This window comes from Leptinotarsa decemlineata, unplaced genomic scaffold, assembly GCF_025532065.1.
Source record: "Leptinotarsa decemlineata unplaced genomic scaffold, Ldec_3_MD MMD2_tig00000133_RagTag_RagTag, whole genome shotgun sequence".
Taxonomy (NCBI): domain Eukaryota; kingdom Metazoa; phylum Arthropoda; class Insecta; order Coleoptera; family Chrysomelidae; genus Leptinotarsa; species Leptinotarsa decemlineata.
This window is the reverse complement of record NW_027412542.1, coordinates 5,569,285-5,582,668: the sequence shown is the minus strand read 5'-3', so window position 1 is coordinate 5,582,668 and position 13,384 is coordinate 5,569,285. Positions and strand designations below refer to the sequence as shown.

Sequence of the window (13,384 nt, the reverse complement as noted above, 5' to 3'; positions counted from 1 at the left end):
TGATGAATCAATTATTTCATTCCTTCGAATTGAAGGGGTTATATTTTTAGGAGTGATTATTTTTTGGGAAAAAAAGCTTTTAGTTTTCTACTACTCCATCTTGATATAAAAAAATGTGGGAATCTTCCAAAAAAAGGAAGTAATCAATTTGAAAATAAGTACCTCTATACATGGATGGGCTACTTTCATATAAACATTGAATTACACGAAAGAAAAAATTCTTTCGAAACAAATACTTTTACATGAACACTGAATTATACAGAAGATACTTTTCTCTACTCAGTCTGTATTCCAAACATTCGTTATGGAATGAAATTCAGATATCATTTACAGGAGTTCTACTTTAAATGAATGGTTATAAATTGCACTTACATGGAACACTGTCATCCTCACTGGTATACATCGATGTTTCGCCATAAGACACTTGCCTTAGGGCTCGTCAGTACCAAATTGGATAACATTATAGAAAATACACACAATTCATTCATCATAAATTACGAATTTTAATGCCACGGAATAAGTTTGATCTTCTTATGTCATCGATGACATCGTAATGACATTCATTCCCCTATTTGGAATTCCAACATTTTTTTGTATCAAGATGGAGTAGTAGAAAGCCAAAAACTTTCTTTTCATTCCTTCATAATTATATTTTAGAGTCGAACACATACATTTTTCAAAATGGAACAAATCGAGCAGCACACGCTAAATTAATGAATATTGAAGGTAGAGGTTCGAGAGATGGGACTTCCCCTTCGAAAATCTTTTTCCATATTTCAAATATTTGCGAAAATCATACATGTCAGTGCAATTGGTCTATAAGTTTTCAGAAAGTACCATTTTATAATTAACATAAAATATACAGTCAACCCAATTCCTGATAATATAAACGAAGAATGAAGAAAAAACGAACTTGAAGCATTCACTTTTATTGAATTTCTAGTTATATTTTCTTGACTTGAGAACATCAGGTATAGCTTGGTCTCTATGCATTAAAGTGATATGACTGATGAGGTGATGTTTCCGTTTGGTTCTGTGCTCACAGTAACTGCATTTGAATTTCGGTTCCTGTCCACATTCGAATTTTAAATGAGAATTCAGAGAAGTCCGGTGTAAATAACTTTTCAGACAATTCGGACACTTATAAAAACCTGAAAAATTTCAAAAACAATTATCGAAATGTTCGTTAATAACGAAATTTTGTTGTTCTGGAATATTGAATTTCAGAACTGCACTTTTGAGAATTTTTTTTAAATGTATCCGTAATGATTCAGGACGTTTACTGACAGTAACATTAGCAGCGATACATTTAGCACATTGAAGCGAGTAAATTCCTTTTATTTCCTTGAAAATGTTTCAAATACAAAGAACTGAATTTAAACAGACTTCTAAACAGAAACAGTTCGCTATCAGTAGAAAATTCTACAAGACAGGAAAATAAAAAATAGTAGGCAAATAGAATATAGATAAAAATGTCACGGTTTTGGTATGCAAAAAAATGTTCGTTGGATTTATTCTCAGTTAACGAAAATATTCATATTGAAGGCAAAACCCAACTTCCTGAATTTTACGGCATTTTCAGATTATTCAGACAATTAAATTTACATATTTGACAGTTTATGTTTCAATCCTCTTCACTAGATGACAAATCAAACAAATTATCGTGTTTTTTCATAAACTACAACTTACGATTTGATCTTCACAAACTTTATGTGGAAAATATATCACGACTTGTTTCGCTAACACAGTAGTTTAATCAACAGAAAATTATCGTGTCACGTAATTCACAAAGTAGTGTTACCATATCTTATTTTTTGTAGCACTAGCACTTCATAATTGCATCCAATACGTTAATATTTCATTATAAAACAATTGACACTCTTTAAGATGCTTTTCTGTGAATCGATTTCAATAGAAAATGAAGTAGCTATGTCAGTAGTATTTCTTTTGTAGATTATGATTATTGAATCAAATAATGACCAACTTACTTATTTGACACATGCACAATTCATGTGTGCTCATTGCATGTGTTCAAAGAAATATAGTATATACTAAATATAGTTTAAAAAACTAAAATAAAATACGCTTTTAAAGAACATCTAACTAAAAAGTTACCATTTTTTAGTTTCGTATGCCATAAAAGCGTGTTCTTTAGTCTTTTTAAACTATATTTATTTTATGTGAACTTTGGGATCAATCGTGACCAAAAATGACCATTGATATTTTCCGATCCCGGAGAGGGGGGCTGAAAATCAGCTAGCAAGTCCAAGGCAGCATGCGCGCAAAGGAGGGTTACAAATAAGGCAGCAGGCACGCGTGTTAATAAAAAAAAATACTTTTTTCAAGTGAAAAAATACATGTAAAGTGAGTTCGAATTATATCCAGGTTACGTTCACCGCCATCTGCCAGCGAATAGATCAAGCGCCATCTGCCCGTGAGTAGATCAAGCAATAATGTCGATATATCAAGGAGGTTACGTACAGCACCATCTGCCCGCGAACAGATCAAGCAATAATGTTGATAATTCTGTCAAATACAGATCCCGAGTTAGAGATTTACAAACAAACAAACAAAGCGTGTTACAAAGTTGAAGAAGAATTCATTTTATATTTCATTTCGGATTATATTTCGTTATGTTAGTTACGAGATGTTTTGATTTAAAAAACCACACCATTTCAAATATAAGAAAATAAGTTGTCTAAGTGAAATGAATTGAATTTCAGCTATTCAAGAATATAATTAATTCTGTATCTATTTTAGACGATTTGAGTACCGTGGAGTTTGAGGAATGTTTTACACTTGTATGATTATTTTATCGCATTTTGTTCTATTCAGTTTCATAATTGATTTTGATTATTGATTTTGTGATTTTTCCAAACCTCTATATTTACGAGTATATTGATGGAATTGTTTCATACTCCTTTGTTGAAAAACAACTGGTTTTCCGGCTAATACCACGGTGAACATTAAATTGCTTTCAACAGAAATGCATATAAGTAACCTCATTATAATTATTATCATAATTACCTCACAGAGGATAGTTTTGAAGATGATTCTCGTTCGTATAGCTGCAGGTCTGTGAGAAAAAATTCTTGACTAGCTACATCTTGTGTAAAAAGCCCCAAACGGCAAAATAGCACTCGGGCTAGTATTAACCAGGAAACTAGTTGTTTTTCGTTGGGAGATATGAATGTTTCGAATTGTATTTCGAAATATTTCTTTTATTAATACGTCCGAATCTTTCCTCGATACAGTCATCGGACTGATTTTGCTTTCTATAACTCACCTCAACAAATAATTGAGCTACTGATTGTTGAAAATTTAGATTTAGACTTTTGAATCTCAAACATTCAAGTTTCTACAAAATCATAAATGCAATGACAACAGTATGACAGACAGTGCACGACTAGTGAGAGCTCAAGTCTAAAAGTCATAACGAGATGAAGTGTAAAGTTATGAACGAATGAACCGTAACGTAATCACGAATATGTTGCGTTACGGCTATTGAAGTCAGAGTATTGTTGCATGTTTTAAGACGCGTATCGATTTGTGAAAAATGATCCGTAACGTAACTGTAGTGTATTACATTACACGGTGGGTACGATATGTTGCAATAGTGCCGCCGTAACGTAACATGTTAACGGTTAAGTTTTCGATAGATTCGTACCTTTAACCGTAACCGCCAGGGCACGCGTAACCGTTACGAAAAAAACCACCATTTTTCGGTAATTAGTCGTCACACAAAAAAAACTATTGTTGCGTTACTTTGAAGCGAATACATAGGTTTTTGTTTTTTTTTTTGTTAACCAGCTGTCGCACCCCTACGAACGATAACCTTCAGGGGTCGAAACTTCTGCGAGCTGAGTACTAACGAGGTCTTACCATTTAACGTGTGATTCCTAACACGGGTTGGACGATAGCAAGTGAAAATCGATCGTTTATCCTGGGCTTGAACCAGCGACCAACATAGCGGTCGAGTGAACAAAGCACCCACGTCGAACCAACCGGCTACCGTCCGATAAGTATCGCGTATCTTTGCCTGTAGATTACGGCGTTATTCAGTAACATTTTTTGGTTACGTTACGGAATAATTGATACGGCCAAAACCCGAAATGCTTTCGTAGGTGAACCCTGCCATCTCGCAACAAGCCAAACATATTCGTGACAATAGCTCATGTGATTACGAGCCTTGAGAACTAGAAAGTTCTGCTTGGGTATGAGTATAAGGGCCCACATACTCTAGACTTCAGAATAATGGACATATATAGCGATTAGAGAGGGGAACAAAGTTGTCTAATAAATTAATTTATTTGTCTCAAGTGAACTGTAAAAGTGTACTCTTGTATGTATGTCGGACGGTGGACGGTCGGTTCGGCGTGGGTGCTTTGTTCATTTACTCAAATCGACTGCCGTGTTGGTCGCTGGTTCAAACCCCAGGCTAACCGATCTATTTTCACTTGCTATTGTCTAACCCGTGTTAAGAATCACACATTAAAAGGTGAGACCTCGTTAGTCCTTAGCTCGCACAAGTTTCGGTTTCTGAGGGTTGTCGTTCGTAGAGGTGAGACAACTTGTTAACGGGAAAACAGATTTGTGCGATCTATTCCAATTTAAAATTACATTTTTGGAACAAAAAATACCCTGATGTGTTCGATATTATTTTTATAGTTACCACAACTTCTATCAAACTTGTAGCAGAATAAACAATCCTCGGTCGGGAGAAATCAAATGTCAATGCTGTCTATGTTCAACCTGGCCTGATAATAATCAACTTTCTAAAAGTTGTCTGTAGAGGGTCTAGATCAGTTTTAGAGAATTCCTGCTGTTGAACAAGTGTCGGATGTTATCCAGTATTTGTCGTGGTATTGCCAAATTCTAACGTGTAAAAAACTAGAAAGAGTGATTCAAACTCAATTTTAGATATTCATTTCCGGTCATTTATTATTTCAATCAAAATTTTCGGATTAGCGTTTTCTTTTTAAAATACTGAATCCTATCACTATTGTAATGAAAAATCATTGTCATCTGAAACTACATTTATTTATGACGCAAGAATTCACAGTAAAAATATAAAACAAAATATAAAAGATTTTGTGTAGAATTCACATACGAACTTGAACAAAAAAAATAATTCGCTATGGAGACAAATATGTTACTACAAAAAAAGATTGAATTTTTTCATCATGTCGAAAACAGTTTTTGATACGAGAGTAGTATCTAAATGAAATGAAAATATTATTTCAAAATAACAGAACTAGAGCATTTTCTCTCAGGGTTACATTTTTTTATCCACAGGTATACTATAACATTGGGCAGAAAAAATAAGTTATCGAAAAAAGCAATCCTTTGTTCTATTGAAAACACTTTTCTCTCACTAGAACGAAAATGCTGTCTCTCGACGCGCCTTCTGGTAAACAAGTAATCATCAACTTATTACTATTTACTACCTAACTTGCAGTGAGCAAACTATAATATTTCACTACAAGGAACATGTTTCACAAATTCGGTTTCATAGACCAAAGAAGTTCGGTATTGCTCAAAATGCCATAGAGAACGACCCCAGAATAAGCCAGATATTCTTGACATTATAGAGACCTTTACAGGACAAGTTTTTAGATGCCTTTGAAAGTTCAAAAATCGAAAAATGTGGAATGAGGAGTATGAAAGGTGATCAAGGTCCCATTCCAAACAGCCCATTATTTCCACTCTATTGTAATTACAGATAGAAAACAGGTGAAGATTAGGTACTAGGAATTAATTTGATAACCCTCATTATGCAAAGTAATTTTCATTTAGATGCATTAACATAGTTGTGAGAAGTAGCTATCTCCTGATGGTGCTAACTTGGTTAGCGAAACACGCGTCGAGTGACAGCATTTCTGTTCTGGTGTTCTGGTGTTTTCAATCGATTCATTTCACGTTGAAGGTTCCAAATTATACTTATTGAACTCTTTTTTCACTTCTTCATATATAATTAGAAACAGCAACTAGGCAACTTGAAAGTATACAAGTTGTTATTAGCCTAACGATTAGGGATGAGATACAAACAATACCAAATGAATAAAATGATAAGTGGTATGTCGAATACAAATTGTTGCAATTCTGCTAAAAGGAATTGGTTCTTGTCATATTGTGATCATGCTGTTATTATGTGTGAAAAAATCGTTTTCATTTCTTTCCTTCGATACCAAAGATTACCATACAATCTATTTGGTTTCCAAATTATTTTCATTCTTTTCTTTTTCTTCTATTATCTCTATATTGGGACTATTAAAGAAACCTCTAAAACATTCTTTTGCAAGTATGTTGGTGCCTGGAATTTCTACAGGGTCTTCCACTATGGGTTCTGTCTGAGATAGAGAAAATTCTTCTTTATTATTCTGTTCAAGATTCAAATAACTGAAAAACGAATCTTTACTTTCCGGCAAATTCTCTTTGTTAGTTGTTTCATTTTCTTGTACTCCTCTCACTTCTACAATAGGATCAACCACTTTGATAGTCTGCTTTGCCGATTTCTGATTTCTCACTTCTTCAGTTGGTTCATCACTCTTCATCGGCACAACTGATGCAATAACAGGTTTAATAGTAGTAGTAGTTCCAGTCTGGAAGTTTTGTCCGAATTGATTCATTAACTTCATGGGTTCATTTTTCTGTATTTTATTTTCATTACCTGTATGAATTTTTCGTACCTTTGGTGGTATGTTTTCCGTTCTACATTTCTTTACTACACCTTCTAACGCGTTAGATTTTTTATCACTGTCAAACTGAGAATCATTTTTTCTTTTCGGCTGAAGACTCACTTTAATGAGAGTGGGTTTTCTTGGAATAACTTCTTTTTTTGGTAAGTTCAACTTATGTTCAATGCGATAGAAATCCTCAATATTCATAACACCGACATTTTTCATTACCATTGGTTTTTTTGCAACTGTAACTTGTGTTTCTGTCACGCTAGTTCGAGGTTTCTGAACCGATTTTGGTGGTTTTGGTTTGATTTCTTTGGGAAGTTTCAATGTTGGGCATCCAACAACTTTCTGAAGTTTCTCTAATTTTGATTTGGTCTTTATGAGTGACTGATTTTTCAAATTTCCACTTGATTTCTTTGGACAGCTGGCAGTTGATGCTTTTTTCTGAGTGGATTTAACTGAGAGAGGTGGTTTTGGAGCTTTTGTCGTTTTGATTTTCTTTGTAACATTTATTTTGTAAGTAACCCCTTTTTTATTTTTTGCTCCATCTTTCAAGATTTTTTTAGGAGTTTTTGACTTCATATTTTCACTACTGATCTTAGTATTAACCTTTGTCACTACATTCGTCTTAGTTGCTTGTACGTTGATTTTACTGATATTACCTGAATCCGAATTCTCATTCATTTTGGCAATACATTTCCCACATGCTTTAGAATCCGCGGATATAAAAGCGGCACATTTTGAGCATCTGAAAGTTTTTATCAAAATCCCATCTTTACGTTCATGATACTTGACATAATAAGGTGTCTTGTTTTTGCCAGAATTTGAAATAATATTCTTCTTCTTGACAATGGTTTTACCCGCCCCCATCATTTCTTTCATAGCAATAACTTTAGCAGTTGATTTCCTCTCTCTCTTCTTTCGATTCGAAGTTTCACTTGTATCTTTGAAGAAATTGCTCATATTTATCACTGGAAAATGACCGGTTCTGGTGATTTGTAGGAGTTCATCTGTTGTGAGATTTTCGATACCTGAAACATTTTGTCCACATTAGCAGATGATAGAATAAAGGGACAAGGAAAAATAACTATAACTGTAACTATAACAGTTCATGAATGTTCTACAATTATTATGTTATCACAGATATAAATTTTTGTTTTAGATAAAACGCAATGGAAATCTTTTACAATAAATGGTCCAACTCTGTAAAATATGAACTCAAAAAAATTCTATAAAATCGCAGACCAAAATACTTAAGTGATACCAATAGGTACTACAAGGTTTCCCGTTACTGCTACTTTTTCATTACTGTGTCATACTTGTATCACACTTTATCAATGAGATCATAGATTCGCAAGATCATAATTATATTAGTAAGATTGTGCTATATAATGGCTAAGGTTACTCCAAATTGATGACCTCGAGTCAATTTAGTTCAAACCAGATTCAACAATGCAACAAGGTTCTAATACAGGCCTACTTTTTTCTATTTTTGACGATGGGCCGTCTCAGATGAATCGAAATCATCTTTCATGTACTGCTGCTTCAAATATCGATTTTTATCCGGACAAATTCTGGAGAATGATCTCACTTAGTAAATAAGAAGTGTGCGGTACTGAGTAAAGTTTATACTTATGAGGGTTATCGTTCTTATGTGAACGACATCTTGTTAACGAAAAACTCATACTAACTAACTTTTCAACCCATATATTACTCATTTAAATGACCGCATACATGAATATATTTCCAAATCGTGGTTTGAAGGCGTAATATTTTTCTTTCATATTTTTTTTATTGTAATTTTGAAAAATGGAGACGTTTTTTGGAGAACATTTGAAAATATGTTTGGCCGGCGCAGTTTTTTCAAAAAACAATTTCATAATAATTGTATTGGCTCTGTAAATAGATATATAGATAAATTTATTCAGGTAATTATATATTTTGATAATGATATAACATTGAATGATAAATAAACAATTTTGAAGGCAGAGCTACCTACCTAAGCAGCACTTAAGTTGTAGTATCAACCTATAAACAACTTAAACGTTGATTATATGTATATACATACACACACACACACACACACATATATATATATATATATATATATATATATATATATATATATATATATATATACATGCATATGTACATACATATATACACATATACATACACTAACGCATACATATAATATGAGGTATCATTGTTGCATAATAAAGCAAACATTCATACAATGTAAATACATACAAGTGATACAAATAGTTGGAAGGGAGGAAAACTGTAGAATGAGAAAGTAATAGTTAGTCGAACATAAGGTAACGTTGGATTGTTCAACTAATTCAAGATATTACCTACAATCAGGGCCGTCGCCATGGGGAGGATGGGAGGGAATTTTGAGCCATGGGCCATGGGGGGAAATTTTGGGCCATGAAGATAGAAAAAAATAATAGTAAAAAAATTAATAAAAATTAAAAAATGAAAATGAGAGATAAGAGAAGGAGAGGTAATAAGAAAAGGGAAAAAACCAGGAGAAGGTTGAGATTTCCCAACATGCATAACTTGAAGAGAATTCTGAGTTAGTTGAAATCTTTAAAAAAGTTTAATTTCTCCCAAGTAAGAAAACAGTCCTGAATAGTCCACAAATTTTGAAGTGACAACTTTACAAAATTCACAACTTTTCGCTGTTTTTTCGACTTGGAAAAGTTGGGAAATTTCAGACTGTGAAGATCCATCCAAAGATTCAGCCAATCTTTGGATGGCTAAGTAAGAAAATTAATATATTATAGTAGTAACACTAATCCCTCGGCTTTCATTTCTTCGAAAGTTGGGAAATTTTGCTGGTGTGGTTGGGAAAATTTGGATCTCTCCCCCTCTGGTTTTTCTCTTCGCTATTTTAGGCAGGGCCGGCCCTGCCTACAATAGGATGCAGTTTATATCAATAATCTAGAGAGAACTTCGATTAGGAATCCAGTTTATAGATATATTTCAATATGTCATAGTTAGTTTTGATTCACATGTTCTTTCCGTTTTGACTTGAATTTGTATTTATTGGAGATTACTCTAATGTCAGAAGGAACTAGGTTTATTAGTTTTGGGCCAGAGTATCTGTTCTATTAAAATCTGTTTTTCCGTTAATCAGCTGTCGTCCCCATACGAACGACAACTCTCAGAAGTTGGTAAACTTGTGCAAGCTAAGGACTAACGAGGTCTTACTTTTTAACGTGTGATTCCTAACACGGTTACAGAATCATACCAGCTTCAACCAGATAAATTATCTCGAGAAAAATATCCGGTCGAGGCGGGAATCGAACCCACGGCCTTCCGATCGTGAGTCGGGCGCACTTTCACCGCGGTCAATGACATACATCTCTGAGTGCAAGTTAATCTACAGCGAGAGACATTCGTGTTTTGATGAACTTTGGCTCGGGATGGGGTTATTATGCATCCACAATATGCAGTGATAAGTGTATAATTTTCTCACATCAAATAATTCTGATTATTTGTATAGTGCTACAGTGGAGTATCTTTTTTCACAATTGGAAATGATTTTCAGGATAGTATTTTGCATTACCTCTAGATTATCTAACAGACTTTTGCTGACGCCTACCCATATTATAATGCAATATCTCAGAACTGATTCTGCGAGTGAGTTATATATCATTGTTAGTAGCATTTTATTATTGAGATTTCTGAGTTGGTAGAATTTATAAGATAATTTACTGTCTTTTAACGGTCTGGTCTACATATTCCTCCTATCGTAGATGTTGGTCTACATATACCTACACCAAGATATTTCATGTTGTTTACCTTATCAACTATAGGACATGTGCATATCATTGGGGTTTGGCAAATTGTGTATGTTGAGCTTATTCTTGGAAGGTAGATCTTTATTTGTGGGGGTAAACGGTACGTATTTAGTTTTAGCGATGTTTAGGCTCAAAAGACTTGTTTTCAACCAAGAGAAAACAGATGTGAGTCCCCTTTCAGCTCTCTTAAAGACGTCGTCCCACGTATCACCTAGAAATGACAGAGCTGTATCGTCTGCATAAGATATAATGCCGTCTTGGATGTTTTCAAGTTTGTAAATGTCATTAATGTATATTAAAAACAAAATTGGGCCTAGTACTGTCCTCTGGGGGGCGCCCATGGTTATAGGTAGTGGATCACTATGAATATTATTGATTTGAACAATCTGATTTCTGCTAGATAAGTAATTTTCAAAAAGGTTAAGTGTAATTCTTCATGCTCAATGAATTCTAAACGCCTCAGTAAGATATTATTATATATATATATATATATATATGAATCAAAAAGAGGAGAATTTGTGGACAGAACACTCAAAAAATGGGGGCAAACCGCGGACACGTGTTTCTGGCTATTGGCCTCATCAGCGAGGTGTAGCCAATTGCAAGGATGGACAACAACTGGTTACCAAAAATGAAAAACTGCACCGCGCTGATGAGGAAAATAGCCAGAAACACGGTATGAGCTCGGGTATACATACAGGTAATGTATACCTGAGGCTCATTCCCAGAATGATGATACAAGAAAAAATGTTCGATTTTTTTTAAACGTTTCACAACTATTACAGAACAATGAAGTTATTTGGGCAGAATTAGACTTGACGACATCCGTTCAGTACAGAATTTTAAATGCCTAATGATTGTTTTCCAAAGTAGAACGAAAGTACTCACTCACTTGGGAACATCACATTCAAATCATGATTGAATGAATTATCTTTTTATCACCAGAAAATCACTTACAGTGGACACCAATATACGTTTAAAGTTTTCACTATTCAATATATCAAGCATGATGAACAGAATTATTGTACTTTGACGCCATGCGATGTAACTGTAACGATTTGAATTGATTATTTTTCAATGGGTTCAATTTGCGTCAGATAAGATTATTTCGTGAAGGAACGTACAATAAAATCATCTCCAAAAATAGTAATGATGGACGCACTATATTATTTCGTATCGATACCTTTACGAATAGTATTCAACGTTTCTTAGAGCAGACAGGCCCCCTAGTTTTTGTCAATTCTTGGTCTTTGTGGGCTTGAACCATAGTTTCACCAGACGGTCGATTGAATAAGTGGAACAAACTACCGACCGAACCTAACCGGGTAATGTCCTAGCGACTATATAAATATAATATGTGGAATCAATATTTGTGATGGTTAAAAAGATTCCAGTTCTATCTTCCAGTTATTTAATTCATTCCTCGATATTTTTTCTGAAACCACTAAAACCATCAAAAACTTGATGTGTCGTATACTCATAGTATTTTTCGAAATAACATTGTTCAGGACATATTTGCATCAATGTGAGAAACACCAAGATACATCGAATATAAATGAAAGCACTGTTGTTAAGTGGATCTGGGTGAGATCTGTAAAGATGGTCATAATTTTTTTAAATAAAACTTCTTTTCGCGTGCTCGACTTGGGGAGTAAGCTGGTGAATGAGTAACGAGAGCGTTACAAAAAGTGTGATCGGGCGAGGCGAACGAAAGTTGAGAGGGAATTATAAATTTATATGCTGCTCACTTTGTTTTGGCCGAAGGAACAAACATCATAATGGTAGTTGTTTAGATTTCTCCCAGTAACACAGATGATAATATAATGAAGTTTTTATATAAAAGACTTATATTTTACGGTCGAATAGTCTCTGAAAAATTAGGAGAAAACCATCATACGTTCTGGTATATGAGGAAAGTGTTTTCAGTTGAATTCATTCTCCAATAAAAGTCCACTCCTACGTCTCTTCTATAAAGTTGTTTGAATTTTGTCACAGATTTGAGGTAAGAAAACAATGATGGAAACAAAAATATCATTAGTCTTTAATATCTTTCATTCCTCCTCTATTCCTCGTTTATTTTGAAACTCTATTGAAAAGGGCTTCGATATTCCAGCATTATTTTGGAAAATATCAGAAAATGGGAAAAAATGTTATGAAATTCGAGGTGCACTAAGTGGATGTAATAATGAATATTCTATAAAACGTTTCGTGTCAACATGGTCACCATCAACTATTTTTTAAAGACGGACCTGTCTTTTTTATTACAGATATTGATAAAGCAATAAATTCACAATCCAAGGGTATATCACATTTGATATTTTTATAGCGTTTCATTTGAAATAACTAGTACCATCAGTAACAACAATTTTAAATTACGGTTCTGTTGTTACTTCTTTTGTAAATTGTTTCAATTTCTTTAAAATATAATTCAAACAACCCAATAAATTCGACAGGTAGGTACCCTAAAACAATGAAAATTCGTATTTTTTGGTTTTGGAAATTTTTGTATTGCCATAATCCTTCTTCCAAGTCTTATTTCCCCCTAATAAATTATAAATCGAATATTTTTATAATTCTGAAGTGACAAAAATATCAGTTTTCGGTCAAAATTCGATTGTTCTATAATTCTCAATTCATTTACCATCTCAAACGCGTAGGCTTTGCTTGGTTTGAGATGCTATTTGATCATACCAAATAATACAACAATCGAAGTTTGACCAAAAACTGATATTTTCGTTACTTCCAGGATTGAGAATTATAAAAATATCAAGTTGATGGTGGCCATGTTGACACGAAACGTTTTATCGAATATTTATTATGAAATCGTCATAGTACAAATACAATAAATAACACTACTTTTCCATTTATTGATATTCTCCGAAATAACAATTC

The 13,384-nt window shown here is 33.7% G+C and overlaps 1 protein-coding gene across 3 annotated transcripts in view; it reads right to left on the bottom strand.

The window, feature by feature from the left end:
- Lola (longitudinals lacking) overlaps positions 1-13,384 on the bottom strand; it is a 499,448-nt gene that overhangs the window by 117,945 nt on the left and 368,119 nt on the right. Inside the window, exon 5 of one of the 3 annotated variants that reach the window (XM_074172690.1) lies at positions 5,019-7,714. The exons of the other annotated variants lie outside the window; for them this stretch is intronic. Within the exon in view, the coding sequence (XP_074028791.1) occupies positions 6,207-7,714 (1,508 nt within the window). The 3' untranslated portion in view covers positions 5,019-6,206. Of the gene's footprint in view, positions 1-5,018; positions 7,715-13,384 lie in introns of those variants that run through there. 3 annotated transcript variants of the gene reach the window in all.